At 45.1% G+C, this 19955-nt stretch overlaps 1 protein-coding gene across 1 annotated transcript in view; it reads right to left on the bottom strand.

The window, feature by feature from the left end:
- Positions 1–15896: 15896 nt before the first annotated feature.
- Syn2 (synapsin II) overlaps positions 15897–19955 on the bottom strand; it is a 146184-nt gene continuing 142125 nt past the window's right edge. Inside the window, exons 12-13 of the mRNA XM_021189358.1 lie at positions 19518–19770; positions 15897–16807 (exon numbers count right to left, since the gene is read on the bottom strand). Of these exons, the coding sequence (XP_021045017.1) occupies positions 16672–16807; positions 19518–19770 (389 nt within the window). The 3' untranslated portion in view covers positions 15897–16671. The remainder of the gene's footprint in view (positions 16808–19517; positions 19771–19955) is intronic.

Below are 19955 nucleotides of genomic sequence, written 5' to 3'. Positions count from 1 at the left end.
AAATCTATCCACAGTTTAAATTTAGGGTCACCTCCTTAATCTCCTAAAGGATGTATTGAAGAAGAAAAGAAAAAAATTCAGCAGATTGTATTTAATGGTAAAATATTGAAAGTTTTCTATTTACAAGGATATCTGCTTTATCCACCTCAGGCAGAATTATGCTGGAAGTTCCAGGCACTGTAACAAGTCCAGAGAGAGAGACAAAAAGGGGAAAAAACTGGAAATTCCATTGCTCACATATGGTAGATGGCAACATGTAAAATCCAAGATAATCCAACCACTAAAATGTGTGAGTTTGGTTACTGGGTACAAGTCAAGTTACAAAAGCGTCTGTTGTTTTCTATGCAATAGACATGAATAAGAGAATACAATTTATTTTTTATCAACACTGGAGACTGGACCTAAGGTGTCATGTATGTTAGGCAATTCCCCTACCACTGAGCTAGCTGTATATAGCCCAGGCCTCTTCTTACATCCAAGCTTAAGACAGGGTTTCACTAAGTTGCCCAGACTGGCCTTCAAATCTCTCCATAGACAAAAAGGCCATGAAGTTAGAATCCTCCTGCCTCAACCTCCCAAGTAGCTGAGATTGCCAAACTACATCACCAGGCTCTGCTAAGAAAATACAAATTTTAAAGCTACACCTTCACAATAGGAAAGAAACAAATCTCAAAGAAAAGAAAGCTGGTAAAAGAAGTGGCCAAAGTGTATGGAGAAAATCCCAGCATATCAGTTCGAGAAATTAAACACCTTGGATAAACGGGAAATACCATATGCACAGACTTGTAAACTCATCATTTTAAATGTGGCGGTTCTTTCCAAACTGAGTTAGTGCAGTGATGGAGCCCGGGCCTCGGGTGAGCCATGGCCTCCCTTTGCCCCGTGCTACACTCCAGTACATAATATTTCAGGAGCCCCAAAAGCTTGGGAATCAATACTTCACCAGTTTACCATATAAGCGTCAGATATTGTTTATTCTGACCACCAAGCTACCTACATTTCTTCCGTGGTATCTTTGTGTTTCTCATTAAAAAAAAAAAAAAAAAAAAAGTTAGCTAATTTTTTCAATTGACCCAGCTTTTAAAATTTATTATTTTTAGTTCTTAATCTTATCAACTTTTGCTTTTATCCTTACCAATTTTGCTTTTGTGTTCTTCCTATTGATGATTGTGACTTATTAGTCACATACTTAACTTATTTTAATTTTTATTAACACCGGCGTTTACTATTGTCAGTTTCCTTTGGGCTCTGTTTAACGGTACTGCTGAGATTCTAAAATACCTGTTTTCTAGTATATTTAAAGAATGATTTCATGTTTCCCCTTTGATCCCAGAGCTCTTTGATAATATATTTTCAAGGAAAGAAGCGTCTCCTTTTCTTTTATCTTTCTCCATCCCTTTTGCATTATTGCAAAATTGGGAATAACAGGATTTGAAAGCATGAAGCTTTACTGCTGATCTGTGGGTACTTGCAAGCTTGATTTGCACAGCGCACTGCCAAGTCTGTGACGGATCTATCGGGGCTGAATGTCCTCTGATATCCCTTCCAGTTCTAAATGTCTATTACCTCCATGCACATGCAGATCGGTGAGGAATCTGCTTTAATGACTGCTTCTCCCTTTAGGAAGATTTTCCGCTTGCTGAGGAAACCCGTGTCTCCAAACCCTGACTCACCTCACCTGGCTACAGGGCAGAACTGGAGCGACTTCAATTCGTGCGAAACTTCTTACAGGAGGGGAGTTAAGACAAAGGTGGCAAGAGTTGAGGACTCCAACCCAGATTCTAGCCACCACCAAGCATAGCCAACTGGTTCCAGGGCTCCCGCCTGGTGCCACTCTATCCCACCACAGGTGGGTCATGTTCTGGTCTGTTAGGAGCGGATATCATATATCTACCCAACTGTGCAGCAAGGGCTGTCGATCAGCCTCACTCCTGCACTGGTACAGTGGAGGTGCCCTGACCAAAGCCTTGGTGGTCTGTAGCTGGGACACTGCTATTTGCAGCAGACACCATGAAGTCATCTGATGGAGAAAGGTATACTTCCTGCTTCCACATGACAGCTTGAACTCTGTGTTCAGAGGATTTGCAAGCTTCTTCCCCTCCCCTCAGAAATGTTGCTTTTGTTCATGTTTTCTGATATCCACGTTCCCATCTAGTTCTTAGTGGCGTTTGACCCATGGACTAGTATATACCTACAAAAATATAACCTTGGCCATCTCTCTTTTTCCTAATTTGGCTCCATCAGCCGAACCTGTACCACAGACTAAACTTTCGGACTGCCTTTAAAAGACACTAGTATCTAAAAGATTGATTCCAGGATTCCTGTGGTTGCCAAAACCCACAAATGCTCAAGTCCCCTCTACAAGATGATGTTGTGTGTGCCTAGGACCTGGCACAGCCTCCTTCATGCTTGAGATTGTCTCTGGCCTCCTGATGCCATGGAAACACTATAGGAATAGGTGCTCTGAATTGTTTAGGAAATAACTCTGTACATGGTCAGTACTGATGCCTCCATCCCAGGTTAATAGTACATGCCAGCCAGAGCCCAGCATAGGTCTGATCCACTGACGTGAAGCCCAGAACAAGGATAAGGAGAGCCAATTGGATTTTTAAGCGAGTCACTTCCTGCACGTAAAGCTATGCCTTCTCTTTCTCTGTGTCTCCAAGCCCTCAGGCCTCTGATGGCCCAGGGCTCCTTGGAAGGCAAGAGCATCTACGTCAGAGCTGAGAGAAGCTCTGGTTTTGCCCTGCCTGGGGTTACACTGAGAGGCTCTGGAAAACCATGAGAGCTTAGTTTCCCACTATGCTCCTCCATGTTGAAGCAGTCCCCTTGCCCAGTTCCTCTGCACATGGACTCTCTCTTCCCATAATGCCTTTCATGTGAACATCTGTTCCAAATCCCACTGTTCAATGTTCCACTCCACCAAGACAGGGTTTCTCTGGGTATCCCAGGCTATCCTGGAACTAGCTCTGTAGACCAGGCTGGCCTAGAACTCAGAGATCCTCCTACTTCTGTTTTGTGCATGCTGGGATTAAAGGTGTGTACCATCACACCCAGCTGCCCAGACCTCATCTACTTAGCAAGAATTAATGTATTTCCTGATTGTGGATATCTAATCTGGTTGGTTTGGCCTTTTTGTTTTAGATTTATATGTTTTATATGTATTGCCTTTTTATCTGCATGTATGGCCAGAGGGGGCCAGATCCCTTAAACCTGGAGTTATAGGGAGTTTTGAACTCTCATATGGGTTTGGGAGTCAAACCTGGGGCCTTTGTAAGAACAGTCTGTGCTGTTAACCACTGAGCCCCTGGTGTAATCTACTGAAATCTTGGCCTTCCTTATAGAAGGGAGACTAACATCACAAAATAGCAGTGCCTGGACACATTTTTAATACCGTGCTTACCTTGGTAATCTTTCATTAAATTGCTCCTGTCACGTAGGGCAAATGTTTTAATTAAAATGATATTTCAATCAGTCAGTGGCCCCAGGCTTGAAGCGGTGGTAAGGATAAGATACTGTCAGAGAGCCCAATCCTATTTTCCAAGGTACTTACTTGTTCTCTATGGAGCACCTCCTGCCGCTGGCCTGCTTCCTCTGAGCTGGAGGCTGTGGGCGCAGATCCAGATGTGACTCAGCCTCTCCCACCACTGCAGATGCACCACTGGGTACACACGCAAGGCACCTGCTATTCACCACTGAAGGGGTCAGGCTCTGTGCATCCCCAGAGGAGTCTGTATCAAGAAGCACATTCCTCCTCCTGTTGATAATGGCCCTGTGCTTACCTGCAGCTGTCTGCCTGGTATCTGAAGACAGCTAGGGAGTGTCTCTGCCATATACAGTGGGTGGCAGGGCTGGCTCTACTGGGGACGAGACTGGTAATAAACTGTGTTTAAAGACTCAGATCTCCATGGCAGGGAACAAGGACCACCTTAGGCTATGGTATGGGGACTATGGAGAGACAAAACACCACTTAGGGGTGTATCTGGCCCACATCCCTGAGTAGTCAGAATAAATTCATTAGAGTCTGTTCGGAACATTGAAGTTCCATGTCAAAACCTTTTTAGGAAATAGTATTCAAGAATCAAAGAAAGAAAGTTTAACAGCTACTGGATTTTAAAGATGGTATTTATGGGTTATGGATTTCCTAGCACATGCCCTGTCTTATAGGACTTCTTCTCCACAAGTCCTGAGAACCCAGAACTTTGAATGGGGTTCCAGGTTCTGGAAGGATGGCTTGAGCAGAAAAGTCAGTGCTTTAAAGAGGTGATTTGGGTGTTTGTAGTTGTCCCCAATTCTAAATCAATGAACATCAGCTTAGCACTCAGAGAGCTGAATCTGGCCCTACAGAGAAGGCTGGAGGGTCATGAGTATCCTTTCACATTAGCATCGAGCTAGGTAACCCCTAAGGATTCAAACACATAAATTACAGGATGTTTGTTTGTTTGTTTGCTTGCTTGTTTGTTGTCTTCTTGGTTGGAATCTAGCCTTTAACAGCTGGGCTGTCTCTCCCGTTTGACTCTGACGTCTTTCAAGCAAACAGTAATGGTCTCTGAAAGGTCTCTGCAGTCCCGTGGTCACCGTAGCAGCGATAAGGCTTGGATCCCTGGTCTCTGGGTCATCAGAGAGAGCTCAGTAGTAAGCTGTGAGATGGGTGGTAGGGGCTAAAAAGGTGGGGACTCTGTGCTCAAGCATAAGGGAAAGAGAGCCCATCTTGTCCCCCAGATGTGAGCTGGCAAGAGAGCACAAGTACTGGGGGACAGGACGGTTCAGAGAGCATTTATCTGGAGCAGGGGACTTTTGGGGCAGCAAGCTCAGGGTGGATTTGGCTTCTGTTTGCTGAAGGCCTTGATGATAAACTCCAGCTCGGAGTTTGTGCTCTAGGCAGTGGGGAATTATTCTGGGCATGTGAGTCAGGGATACACGATGACGAAATGGAGCTCCAGGCTTTATCTGGCCTAGCATTTGAAAAAGGATGGGGGAAGCTGATTCTGGGAGTAGAGAACACATGGTGAGGCCATAGCTTGGGGTTTTGAACAAAGGCAGCGTTCACTTTTGAAAACTGTACCATCAAAGTCCAAAATGGTGGCCTAATTAGTGAGCAGTTGGAGATGCAGTTTGTCTGGTTTGGCAAGAATATACTCATTCCGTTTCTGGAGCCTGTCTATCCCCCTCAAGGTTCAGGAGATTCTAAAGAGGACATGGCTGGGATATACCGCCCCTCCGGATGGAAAGGATCTCTAGGTTTGCTCCGTGTTCAGTTTTAATACATGAACATCTATAACAGCATTTTCAGACAAAAAAAAAATCAAGAAGACTGGGGAGGGGTGTAGCTCAGTGGTAGAGCATGCACCGAACATGTCCAGGCTCTGGGTTGGATCACCAGCACAAACCAAACCAAACCAACCAAACAAGAAAGCCTGCACTGTCTGTGGCACTGGGCAATTCTCTGAGAAGGTTCATTTTGTGGTAGGGTGTTTGAAAGAACATCAAACATCAAAAACAACCCTCTCTTTCAATAATTTTCTGTTATTTCAAAAGGCCACTGATCCGAGAGAAGCCAGGTTCCAAGATTAAAAAGAAGACAACAAACTAACACAGAGACTCGGAATTCCCTTACATGCCATCGCCCTGGAAGTCTGGCTCACACCTCTAAGACCCATTTACTCAAATTAGCCTGTCCATTCCCAAGCCATCTGCGGATAGCGTCACATTGCAATTAACCAGCTCAAAAGCTAGCTTTTTGAGAAATCGCAGCCACTTAAGGCAAAACTCCAGGGGAGGCCTATTCTTAATACATTTTTTTGTTGCTATTTATCTCTCAGCTGTGGTATGAAATACCGATTTCTTACAACATAGGCATGTATTTATCAGCCAGATGGCGGCAGCTGTGAACTGGTGTGTGTGGGGGGGTGTATTACACCTGCCCACCCATTCTAAGGCCCAGTGGGAGTGCTTTTGCCGTTTGTTTGTTTGTTTGTGGATGTTTTTTTGGGTTTTTTTTTTGTGTGTGTATGTGTGCTCACATGTGCTCACGTGTGCATTTGCATGTGCACGTGCACACCCATGGTACTGGAAGATCTCAGTGAGTTGTTACAAGTGTGGAGTTAAGTGTGTTGCCTTCCAAGTCCCTCTTCATGTCAGGGAGAGAGAGGAAGGAAAATCACTTGGCACTGGTGGGAATATATCAACAACTTACAAGGACAATGAAGAACCCAAGGCAAGGAAGGCCCTGCCACTCAGACTTCTCATTGGTCACTTTGAAGACTATCTTAACTGGTGGATTTAGTAAATACAAAATAAACTTTAAAAGGGAGGGGGAACAAGGAAGCTTGCCTGTCTGGATACACTGGCACCTTTGGAAAGGGCGGTCCGAGAAAGCATCCCACTGAGGATATGCTCAGCCATTCACTTCCTTTCATCTTGGCTAAACGGATGCAAGAAGTATAGACTGACTTTAGAGATGTAGCAGGCTCTGACCTCCTCTTGCTTTTCTGGTGCTGAGAGGAGGGGCCGAACCCAAGGCTTCACACATGGTAGACAAGTACTCTGCCATGGAGCTAGACAGCCCTGGGTCTGACTTTCAGACCAGACATGGAGCCATCTCTTTACCTTAGAGAAGGAAGAAAGAACCCAGTGGTACAAACAATTCACTGGGAACAAGACATTCAGACAGTTATAAGGAAAAGCCATGTTTTCTTCATATGTTCTCAGTATGTTGGGAAATTAAAGCCCGGCTTGGGGAAGGGGGGGAGATGTGGGGGCAGGGCTTTGTAGTTAAATCCTTATCTCTGTAATTCCTTGCTCCTGCCCTAATCATACTTCCCAAGCTTGAAGTCTCGTTTGCCTGAGTGTTCCCAGCCCTCCTGGAGTCCAATCTCAGTCTCCCTTCTCTAGCTCCCCACAGGCTGGCCTTTCTAATCACTGCTTTAGCTGCCAAATACAGGACAGCCCACAGCTTCCTGCCCGGGGTTGCACTTCCACGTCTCCCTCGGAGCACATGCTCTCCTCCGCAGGGATGTGTGAGGCATGTGTTGCAATTACAGCAATCCTGCAGTTTCGTCACCAGGCCTTGTGGAAGATAAGAGATGACTGACGCCTGACAATATACAGTGATCAGCACCAAGGCTCTGCGCTCACCCTTTCCGATGTCTGTGTACTTTTGGATAACTCCTTTCTAGAGTCCTTTTCTAACTCCAAACTTGGTTGGATCCTTCATTATCTTCATTTTCCTCTGTATAATAATCCATCCAACATCGGTCTTCCCCACTCTAAGCTACATGTTCCACAAGGGCAGAGCCTTCATCTATTTTGTTTCTGGGACCTGGGCAGAATAGTAGATGATCAGTCAGTAGTCTATGGTTAAGCAATGTTAAACTAATTGCCTGATGTCTTAGAATGTTAGGGTTTTGGTTTTTTTTTTTTTTTTAATGTGCATAGTTGGATAAATCAGATTATCTTCAAAGTTCTTAGCAAATCAAACTGCTTTATACGAAGGATTCCCGAAGCTGACCGATGCCTGTCATTGACTACAGAATGCATACAAATAAAACAGACTGTCAGATGCAGTGTGAAGTTTACATGTGGGAAAAGCAAGGATACAGGCAGTGGGCACAATATGGCCACTGTTCAGTTCGACTCTCTGAAAACCTTCGTAATAAAAATCTGTGGCAAACATAAGGGTTTCAGAACAGCCCAAACAAGGCTTTGGGAGAAAAGCTGAAGAAACAAATTAATGTTAAAAATCAATAACAGAGCTGAGGCTTAGGTGGCAAAGTTTGTGCTGGGCAAGAAGGACCTGAACTTGGCCCTTAGCACTCATAAAAAGCCAGGCACTGGTAGCACATGCTTGTGCTACCAGTGCGAGACATTACGAGATCCATGAGGTTCTGACCAACCCTCTATGCCTAACTAGGTCTTGGTGAGAGACCCTGTCTCAAAAAAAAAAAAAAAAAAGGTGGATAATACTTGAGGAACAATGTCACAATGTCCAAGGTTGACCGCTGGCCTATAGGCTCATTGGCACAGGCAGGCACACACCCACACATACACGTGTGCATATAAAAATAAATCGTAATGGGGCTTCAGATATGGCTCAGTGAATAAGTTGTTACACAAGTGTGAGGACCCAAGTTCAGATCCTGGGCACCTATGTGACATCTGGGCACCGGGGTATGCATCTGTCACTGTGTGGGAGGAGATGGTGGATTCCTAGCTGAAAAGGTAAGCTTGAGGCTTAGTGAGAAGGATGCCCCATGGGTAAAGGTGCTTGCCACCAAGTCTGACACCTTGAGTTCAATCCTCCAGTCCCACATGTCAGAAGGAGAGAAATGACTCTCAAAAGTTGTCCTCTGACCTCCGTATGTGCACACAGGAGTGAGCACATCTGCCACACACATGCACGTACACACACATATACCACATACACACTGAAAACAAATCAGCAGCAGTGCTTAGGTTATGAAAGAGGAGATAAAGTAGACAGCACATGTTTAACAAAATGGCATGAGCTTTCAAAAATGTCATTTATAAGGATTAGAAATAATGGGTATGTTTGAAGAAATTAGAGAAGGGGAGACATCATGGAGGACCAGTTAATTGGGCAGAAAGTATTTCATGAAATAGGTAATGTTATAGTTAGGCCTTGAAGAATATCTATACTTTTGAGGCACTAAGGACAAGAAAAGAAATTTGGGGCTTGGCAAGATAGCTCTGTGGATCAAGGTGCTTGCTACTAAGCCTGACCTGAGTTTGAGTCCCAGGACTCACATGGTAGAAATGATTTTGGTAAGTGGTTCTCTGACCTGCACAAGGATTCTGTGGCATACAGACACAGATACACACACACACACACACACACACACACACACACATGCACACACACATGCACACACACATTTCAAGGGGGCTAACAACAGGGCAGAGTGGTGGTCTGAGCCCATGGGCAGAACAAGAAGACAAAAAAGACCTTGAGGTTTCTACCAATGAGGTTGCAACTGAAGGGGGAAGATAAATGGGTAAAGCAGTACTGGTGAGAACTGGATGGCTCTAAGGTCGTCCTTTTTTTGTGTGAGGGACTAGCCTGTGCTGCTTGGAATATACTATCTCATTTAATCTTTATAACAACCACAGTACCTAGGTGTCATTACTGGCACCGATGTGGCTAATGAGGAAGATGAGGTTCAGAATTTAGTCATCTGCCGAGGTTTCACAGCTGTTGAGTGGTAGACACCATACCGACACCAACCTATGACCTTTAAACTTAACCACTGGACATACTGTCTCCTTGGGAAATAGAGATTACTCTCCAGAAGGCCTTCAAGACCAAGTTCAGGAGTTTGAACTCTGCTTTCTAAGCCTGGGGGTTCACTAAAAAGATTCTGATCAGGAAAAGGTCAGGGTCAGATATTTTAAACAAAATGTGTCTGGTAGAAATGGGTACAAGAGTACAACAGGAAGCCAGGTGGAGAGGCCATCAGTGGCTGTGTGGACTGAGGCCCTAATACAGAATAATTCACACAAAAGAACAGTCCTTAAGGAAAAGAACCAACTGTTCTCCTTCTTCTGATAATATGCGGATTATATTGGAATAATTATTTGCAATAATGTTGGTTGGTTGGTTTTAAAGACAAGGAGCCTCATGGAGCTTGGGATGCCCTCAATCTATGTAGCTAAAGATGACCTTGAGCTCTTAACCAGCCTACCCTCGACACACAAGTGCTGAGTGTTAGAGCTTGTGCCACCACACCCATACACAAGTGTTGAGTGTTAGAGCTTGTGCCACCAAGCCTCACCACACAAGTGCTGAGTGTTAGAGCTTGTGCCACCATGCCTCACCACACAAGTGCTAAGTGTTAGAGCTTGTGCCACCATGCCCATACACAAGTGCTGAGTGTTAGAGCTTGTGCCACCATGCCCATACACAAGTGCTGAGTGTTAGAGCTTGTGCCACCATGCCTCACCACACAAGTGCTGAGTGTTAGAGTTTGTGCCACCATGCCCATACAGTGTTGGGCTGAACACAGGGAAGCCCAAAGAGTCTTTAGACGCCAAGGGTAATGGTGTACCAGCCTACTGAGCCTCCCAAGGCAAGGGGAGCAGCCTGAATCTCTGCCAGTCATTGCCCACCCTAACCAGGGACCAAGGTGACTTGAAATCGTGAATTCCTTAGTTCATCCCGCTTTGGAATTTTCTATGAACCTATTTCCTTCCTGTCATCACCACAGGCCTCTAGAGAGAATCAACAAGTCCAACTTTTGTTGTCCCAGAATTAATCCTATGGAGCCAACCTTCCTCCGTCCCCAAAAAAACTAGATTTAGAACCAGAAGCTGCTTCTTCCTTTTCCTTGTTTAACAGGGTCAGGGGACTTAACCTGATCTGCTGGACGAGCTTCACCTCTCTGCTGAGAGCTGCCTGGAGGACTTGACCGACTTAGAGGAAATTCTTATCGGGAGAGATGGATATGGAAGTGGCTGGAAATGACCAGGGGGTATTCCTTGGGGAGCATTCGTGTGCAAATGGGGTGAGTTCCCTGTAACTGGTCTCCCAGGGTCCTTCCCATCCTGTCAGGTTATCACCCTGATAAAAGCGAGGAGAGCAGGGGTCCACAAAGTCAGAGTAGAAAAGAGACATGAAATTCCAGCCCAGTGGGCAAGCACAAGTGTGATCATGAGGGAAAACAGCGAATTCTCAGACTGATGTGGTGCTGAGTGAGAAGAAGATAAACCAGAGGGAATGACTAATTGCAGTATCTCTTCTACATGTTTACAGTCGACAGACTGGAAGCCCATGGGGACTCATGCGAGAGAACAGTACATTCAAATATGAGACCCTATCTTAAAAAAAGGTCTCACATGTTTATAGTCACATCATGATTTGGACTTCACACATAATGTAGATAAATTCCCAAAGAGAACGTTTCCTTTAAATCCCAGCTTACTCCCTGAAACAACAATCTTTAATTATTCTCTGTGTATGTCCAAACTCTGCTAAAATACACAGAGAATTCACAGAGAAGTTTGTGCAGGAATCTCTGGATTCCTAGGTTTAAAATTCCTGATCCTCCTAAAGTCACAGAAATTCAAGTAATGTACTTACAACAGATCTGAAGGCAATTATGTTCAGTGCCTAAGCAGTAGTCTGGCTAGAATTCATGTTTAGTCTCCCAGAAGCATGACTTTGGAGGAATCCAAACCACGGTGGGTGACAGTGTAGGAGGCGTGTTTAAGCATGGGTCTGTGGTTGGATGGGAAGATGGCTCAGATGCGAAGCACCTGCTTGCTCACACAGAGCACTTGAGTGTAATTCTCAGTTAGGCTAGGAAGTTGGTTCACAGCTACCCATAACTCCAGTTCCAGGGAGATCTCAGGCTTTTGGCTTCTCTGGTCATCTGCACTCACATACACCCACACTCCTTCCCTCCATTAAAAATAATAAAAGTAAAAATAAACCTTAAAAAATTAAAAAAAAATAAAGACTGGACTTGGGAGGCAGAGGCAGGTGAATCTCTGAATTAAGGCTAGCCTGGCCTACAGAGTGAGTTCTAGGTCAACCAAGGCTGCACAGGGAGAGTCTCTCATAATAAAATTAAATTACATTAAAATTTAGAAGCTCACGAGAATGTAATGCGATTTTTCATTCTATACCTACAAAGGTTACTCTGTGTGTGTGTGTGTGTGTGTGTGAGAGAGAGAGAGAGAGAGAGAGAGAGACAGAGACAGAGACAGAGACAGAGACAGAGAGAGACTCTCAAACATCTGCACTCACAATATACCATTGCCAGTGGGAAGCCTGGCAGCTGCATCTTTTTCTCCAGGTGTCCACCCTCAACTCTAATTCTCCTTCAACAGCTATTGCCTTAGGTCTTTTCAGTTGGGTTTAAATTGCCCTAGAGGACCACTGGTATGGGAGCTGGAGAAAGGTACTTGACTACTTTGGGAGGAGTCACATGGAAGGCAACTAGGTAATCTTTGAGACAGAGGTGGGATTTATTGTGATGACCTCAGAAATAGCCATTGTTAGGAGTGGACATTTACCTCATCTAATCCTTAAACTCACCCAGAAAAGGGCATTTTGAGACAGAAAAACTAATCGCTTGAAAGGTCAAATCAGTCAATAATTAGCAGAGCCTGGATGCAAACTCAGACTTTATTCAGGCTCTTTCCATTGGCTAACAATATCTTCCCACTTCCTCCTGGCCTATCACCTGCCGCTTTATACCTCTCCTTAGAAATGAAACCCATTCTGTTTGTCTCAAGAAGGACAAGTCCTGAGTAGCCCTAAAGACAGTATCAAGGCTCATTCATTTGTCTATGTCACTAACTCCCTTCATGACTGTGGTAAATGTCCTCAGTGCCTGGGCCTCAGTTTTCTCATCTGTAAACAGGCAATAAGACTAATTGTTACTTTCAACTATGAAACTGTAAATGAATTCTTTGCACCCATCCCCCCCCACCCCCCCAGCCTACAGGCCTCCAGATCTTGTGAACTCATCCCAGCTCTCCCTTACCTGTGGTGTAGGCTTTTCTGACCCGGAGCTAGACATATGCTCCACTGAGACACGTACAGCTTGCTGTCTTACACTCGCCTAATTCATCTTATTCATCCTCTTTCTATACCTTATCGGACCTCATCTGAATTCCTAACATATTTAAACTCAGAGTATTCCTATTTGTGAATGAGAGAGAACATATAATTTAATTCCTCCGTGAGAGACAGTTGTTTGTTTCCATGTTTGATTGGTTCCGTGTTGGGTTCCCCCATGCCAATGCAACCAATATTCTTTTGCTTGTTTCCTTGTGTATATGAAGTCTCTATAGAAGTATCCAGAAATGAGATTCCCGAAGCTCAGCTGGACACTGGATGTTGGAAATGATGCCCCACAGTGGTAGTGCCCATACAGGCTCCCACCAGCAATGTGTACGTGTAGAGTTTCCTACATTCTCATTGATAACTATCAAGCTGAGTTTTCCAAGCTGACATGATGACTGCATTCCTTAAGACACTACACATCTCTCCTATAGGCTGTGGACTTTGTGAGTGCAGAAACCTTCGCTAGCTCAGTTTTATGTTCTTCCCATGAAATTTGTTGAGCTTAGAAAATACACAATAAAGAATTATCAACAAGTACATAATGGACAGAATTTATTCACTTTGCTCCAGGAGATGGGAAGCCCCGTGAAGTAGGACGAATCTTTCTGTTTACTTGTTTGGGCTGAGAACTGTCAGAGGAAACCCCATAAGCTACAGTCGATCTGATCTGCAAGACAGGCAGAGTTGGCCTACAGACCAAAAGCTTTTGGCCAAACTTTTGATCGCTTTTTTTTCACACTACTCACTGGTTGTTTGACTATTGTGAGGTACTATTTTCCAAGACTCTGGAACCATCTTAATTAAGTACCAAGAGGTTTGCTTCTCAATGGCCCCACCCATTCCAGATCTATTACTAGAGTCTAGGCAGAATCCCTGTGTTCCTCGGACTAGGGTACTGCATGACTATGGCAAACGCCTCCCCTTTCTGTCACCCCAACAGTCCCTCCCGGGTGACTCATTTTCTAAATAAGCTACTTGTGGTTTGGGTTTAACATCACATGTGGAAGAATGAGTAACATTTTAGGAGTCAGAATTATATTTGATCAGAATAAGACACACAGTGCATGTTACTCATAGTTTTAGGCCGAGGGGTCAACACTGGTAATGTGTCCATCAAGCTCTCATCCAGCCAAGTTTGTATATACCATATTATGTGATCGCACTATGAAAATTTGAGAAAATTATTTATTATGGACCATGCAAGATTAAATAAAATACAGCAAAGTGATGAGGGGCATGTGTTCTGCTGTACTACTGCTTGGCTTGCTCACTGTAGTGTGCACGTGCATGCATTTGCATGTGTGTGAACACACGTGTAAGTCTTGAGGTTGACTCTGGATGTCTTCCTTGATTCTTCTCCACCTTCTAGTTTGAGACAGGGTCTCTGGCTAAATCTAGACCTCACCGTCTCAGCTAGTAGTTTGCTCCAGTGACTCCCTGTCTGTGCCTCCCACACACTAGGGTTATAGACAGGCTCCCATACCCACCTGGCTGTTTCCTCGATGAGTCTGAGGATCCAAACTGGTCTCCATGCTTGTGCAGCAGGTACTTTACCTGAGGAACCATATTCTGACCCCCAATTATTTGGGTTTAAATCTTACTTCTACAACTTGACCAAATGGATAACCTTAAAAAGTAACTGGGTTTTTCTTCAGTTTCTTCATGTGTAAAATTATAATAGTACTTATCCCAGAGGAGATCAATAAGTTGCTTTAAGTCCTTAGAATTATGCTTAGTAAGCTCTTGATATGTTAATAAACATGTCTTTAACTCCATCACAATATCTATACATAGGGTAAATGCTCAGTCTATGTCACTAAAGAAGCACGTAGCATTGCAGTAAATTTGGAACCAGAGGGAGAGACGCATGGATAAGTAGAAGACTCTTGTCTGTAAAGAGCTTCAGAAAAGGCTACCTCAAAATATTGGGATGCTGAATATTTTGAGCCAAAGGCAGTGGGCATTGAGAGGTACAGGGGGAGTTCTTTGCTCTCCCTTTGTGCCTGAAACAGGACCTGAAACTCCCATGAAGAAGACGTTCCCTCACCGACCTATACAACAAGAACATTTTTACTGCCAGAGACTAGAGATTAACATGGAAATGCGTTTATACAAACAAAATCTTCCTTAAGATTTGTGACCTTCTCCTTTACCGTTTCCCCTTGTACATCCTAATTCCTTTCCCACAGTTCACTGGCTTTACACTAGATGCCTTTGTAGTGTCACATCCTCAAGTTGTCATTCTTCGGATCTTCACTTTTCTTATGAAGACACACAAGTAGGTATAAAAACAGAATGCATATGCAGGCTTGGGCAGGTAGAGGTATGATGTTTGCCTATCATGAGTGAGACTCTGAGACACTGGGTTCCAAGCTCAGCAGAAAGAAAGGGGAGGAATATTGATTGATTCTCCTTATTGCCCTTCATTTAGCTCTCGGTAGGTTTGTGTACTGTACAAGGAAGGATGAATGACATCACTCATCAGGTGCCATTCAATGAGAGATTGTGGGAATCCTGCTTCTCCCCTTACCTGTCTCAGTCCTTAGACCCTAAAAACACAGGATAAATGTGACTCAGAAGGGAGACCTGGTATCAGAGAAGTTCATTCTCTGCCCTCCTGGAATCCCTGCTCATGACCATGGGCAGAGACAGAAATTGGTGTCAGACAGTGACATTTCAAGGGGTGTTAACTTGTTGAGTTTGTATCACATGGTATCTATCACACACAGGGAATTACATAGCTAAGATGTTTACACACTGATTTTTTTTCCTCAAACATATGCAAATGTGGAACTTCTCCTCAGAGAACTATGAAGAAGTTGCTGGAGTAAAATCCCTCAGAGCCCGCCCAGCTGCAGGTCTTCAGGATGCCTGAGCTACAACAGCTGTGGGATCAAATTCATCAGAGTGGGTTGCTTCTGTCTTGTTGGCTGTACCTTGTGGACTTTAGCTGAGAATCTTGATGAAAGATGGGAAGACGGGTCTAACTTGGTTGATATACAGGCAGGGGTGTGGTAAATATTGGAGTCTGTGAATTGAATCAAATGGGTATAAATGCCAAGTTGTTGGCAGTCAAAGGGTTCTAGAAGAGACGGATCCACTGGGGAGCTGTCAGGAGCGTCAGTATGTGATATTCAAGGTACAGACACATTCTTAACACAGACGTGCGCACCTGCCATCACATGTACATACATACACAGCATCAGCAGCTTTACCCTCCTGGACTTTTAACTCCCTAGTCACAAACGCACCTGCATGCCCAAGTATGAACTCATCCTAGATGGGGGAACCTCAGGGCTGAATCAAATGCTGGTTAAAGCTGCTGCTTTTATTACACCAAGTTCTTGACATTCATAAGGTGAGGAACACAAAGGTTGGTGGACTGCTGTTATAGCGGCATGCATTCTCCTCTACAGTACAGCTCTGAAAGGTCAAGGTAACTGCTGCTCACACAATAGAACTGCTCTCCAGAAGGAAGAGAGGAGACCCTGCAGGGCCTTGTTCTCTTATTTCAACAGACACAAGGAACTTCCCTTCCACAGCCGTCTAGTCTAGGGAGTGCGGGGTCAGGCAAGTGTGCTTTCAACAGGGACCACAGGAGATCCAGCTTTGGGGAGAAGTTCCTAAAACTTAGAGCCAATAGTACTTGTACGGTAAGAACATACTTCCCACAGGTAGCACTGACTACTAGGACATGCTGAGCTCGGCTTCTGAGCTGGGTTAAGCTGCCAGGAGTCCTATGTTACAGAGATCCTGGCTTCACAGGGAAGAGTAAGACACGATGGCTCTGTCACAATAAGGCCACTAAATTCACAGCAATGATGACTTCAGAATAAAGCTCTTAAGACTACAGGGAAACAGCCCTTTCCTCTCCTGTCAGGCCTTTCTCAGGGTAGGTACCTGCCCTGAGACTATCATGTGGTCATTTCTGGGCTGCACAAATTACTGAGCACAAAGGAACAGAGGAAGGGGCCACACATGTCAAGTCATGGGACATCGCCACCAAACATGGCAGACTGCTGTTGGTGAATGTCTTAGATGCCTTTCCTGGTTGGGCTGGATGCCCTCGTGTATCTGAAGAGCTAATCTGAAAAGAGGCTGGCAAAGGACTTCCTCAAGCTCCGGATGGTCTCCGCTTTGGCTTCATCTTCATTGGCTGAAGACCGGAAGAAGGAGGACTCAGAGAAGCTGAACGCATTTGTCAGGGACTGCGACTTGCTTGAAGATAAAAACCAGAGAGAAGGTGAGGAGGGCGTTCCTAGTGAGGCAGCGAAGGGCTGTGACATGAAGGCATTAACAACAAGTACTCCCCGTCCCCTCCCCAGGGAGAGCAGGGTAGCAGGAGATGGTGGGGAGGGCTGCACTGGGCACTGGGACGTCCTTCACTACTTCCTCACCTTCAGTGTGGGTGAAACAGGAAGGGGTAGGAGCAGTGTAGGGATCAGAGAGAAGGGCAAGAGAGAGGGAGGAAAGAGGAAGAATGGGTAATTCAAAGGCTGTGTCTTTTGTTTAGGCTAAAAGTCCCATCTCCTAAGTACAGATCTGGGCATCTCAAACCTTTTTCCTTTGATGAAAACAGACACCAGCACTTGTGGGCTCCTGGCCTCTCTTTTTATCTACTGCCAAGATGGACTCAACTTCAGAGTCTTGGTTCTGTCACAAAGTCATGTCTGGCTTCAGGCAAGCCATGTGTCACTCTGGCCCTGGACTTTTCATGAGTGGCATGAAGATTTTGATAAAATGATGACCTCTGGGTCCTCTTGGTTCCTTCTATTTCTTTCTTATTTCAAAGGAACCTTCAGCTTGATCCCGAAAGTCTAATGCCTCCATTTCCCTGGTCTTGCATTCATTTTTTTTTAAAAATAGAATCTTATGTTGCTCAGGCTGACCTGGAACTCCCTGTATAGTTGATGGAAGCCCTTGGGTGCTTCCTACAATGCTTGATGATAGGCATGTACCCTGACACCTTGTTTTATTCAGTGCTGGGGCTTAAACCCAGGACTCTGACATCTCTAGCTTCTTGTCCCTGTTTTTAATGTGATCACAGCCAACTCTATAGTCTTTCTCAGAGGAACCTTAATATGAAGTTTGTGGAGTTCAGGGTACATAAGAGTAAAAGAGACACTTTATCAGACTGTTAAGCAATATTATAATGAAAGAAACCCAACCACCTTACACACACACACACACACACACACACACACACACACTTTAGGAACTTATTTTTCCAAAGCAAGTGATTCAAAAACAAAAACTGTGAAGGCTGGGCTGGGGGAAAGTCAATACCACAATGAAACATGAGGTTTGGCATCCCTGGTAGCCTAGCTTGTCTTCTGATTCCCACTGGGTCTTTCTGGCTCTAGGTCTCCTCTGGGACTTCCATCCCTCTCCTGAATGCTGGGTGCATCCAAGAAAATCGCACCTGTGTGTCATTCTCTCCTCCCACAGGGGCTGTGGACAGACGTCCTGCCTTTCATTAGGACTGGTGACAAGCCCTAGCATGCTGGCCTCTTGGGAATACCTCTGCACTCACAAGCAGAGGGCACCTGGTACATCAGCAGAGGCTGGCTCTGCTCGTCAGCTTCAGCCCAGAGGCAATGACAACCCAAAGATTTGCTTTGATTCTGGGGCCAGAGCAGGTATGGTGATCCCAATCAGCAAGTAGAAACTGTTCAACTGAGGAGGTGACACAGCAAGTTGGATGTAAGCAGTGCTAGTGGAATAAGAATAACCATGTCTCTCCCATCATGTATGACTAGAAGATCTGGAGAAGTGACCATCTGGACACCCAAGCCCAACGCTGACTCTGTCACTGATTTAGATGGGTGGCTCTGAGCAAAGTTTTCTTCTATGTGTACAACTTGAGGGTGCTCACCAAGACTCTGAAAGTCCATGGCCTCTCTCTTGTTCCCTGAAGATTCACTATTGTACATCACTTTAAAGCAGTGGTTCCCAACCTTCCTAATGCTGTGACCCTTTAATACATACAGTTCCTCATGCTGTGGTAACCCCCAACCATAAAATTATTTTTCTTGCTACTTCATAACTGTAATTTTGCTACTGTTATGAATCCTAAAATCTATGACTTTCTGGTAGTCTTAGGTGAACCCCATGAAAGCATCATTGAAGGGGTCAAACCCCACAGATTAAGAATCACTGCTTTAGACCTATGAGCAGGGTGGGTCACCCCCATAGACTGGAGCTGCTGCTATCTATGCCAAGAGTGGTGACGGACTCTCACAGGGATACTAAAACCAGCATGTGTGGCTCTGAGGAGTTGGGGCCACCCTCCCAGGACAGAACTCCTGCTTCCTAAGGACTCCTTAGAGTTCTTGGTGCAGCATAGCACTGTGGAGAGGCCTCTGGGTGGAGCACTGAGAATGAGGGTGCCAGGGAGGATGGATCACTTTTGAACTTCTACTAGGTGCCACCTTTGCTACCCACACTTGCCCAGACAGAGCTGAAGGTAAAAACTGAGATGGAGTTAACTACTTCCCCCCTTTCCTCTGGGCAGCCGATTACATACTCTTGGATCAGAAAGAAGAAAGACTTGAAGGCTTTTTTGTTTTTGTTTGTTTATAAGTTTAGGAGACATGCATACGGAAAAAAAAGAGTGGGAGCCCTAAGTTTGTTCAAGGCTAGACAGAAAGGATCAGTAACCGCTTAAATTCCTCATGAAGAAAGCACTGGATGTAAGCATCCATCTTAGCCTGAGGCAAAATTTAATTTCCCCTTCCAAGTCAATCTAGTCATTCTTCTCTCACACACCAGAAAACAAACACACACCCACAAATCATCTTCACCACTGCCAATCCCCCAAATCCTCAAACATCTGTGGCAACCTGAAGGTGGTTCTACTGCAGGTCAGAGGCCCACAGCCCATGAGGGGGGACAGGAGAGGGGGTAAGGAACTGCTGGGTTATCTTACTTGAGCTGTGGGTGAGGCTGGGGCTTCTGTGCTGGAGCAGCCTGAGGTGCCTGGGCCTCTGCCAGGGAGTTGCTGCTGGAGGATGCATCACCGTGGGTGGTGGTGGGGCCGCCCGGCCTCTGAGGAGCCGAGGAAGAAGAGGAGGAAGAGGAGGAAGAAGAGGAAGAAGATGGCAGTGATGGTCCCGAGGGGAGCCGGCGTGGAGGCAGCACTTTGCCTGGGGGCTGCATTCCTTGGGGTTGCCCAGGGCCCCCTAGGTTCAGTACAAGAAAAACTTCATAATTTAACCATATCAAAGGCTTCCTTTAGTAGAATCTACATCTCAAATGGTGTGGCTAGATCATTGTTAAAAGGATACCCAAGGCTCTGGAGGGCTGTGAAGGGAGTCCTTAGACAAGACATCCTCACTGTCTGGACCTCCTCAGAGACTCAGCAACT

This window comes from Mus pahari, chromosome 2, assembly GCF_900095145.1.
Source record: "Mus pahari chromosome 2, PAHARI_EIJ_v1.1, whole genome shotgun sequence".
In the NCBI taxonomy this organism is placed as follows: Eukaryota; Metazoa; Chordata; class Mammalia; order Rodentia; family Muridae; genus Mus; species Mus pahari.
Note: the sequence above shows the minus strand (reverse complement) of the source record. Positions and strands in the feature narration are given on the sequence as shown.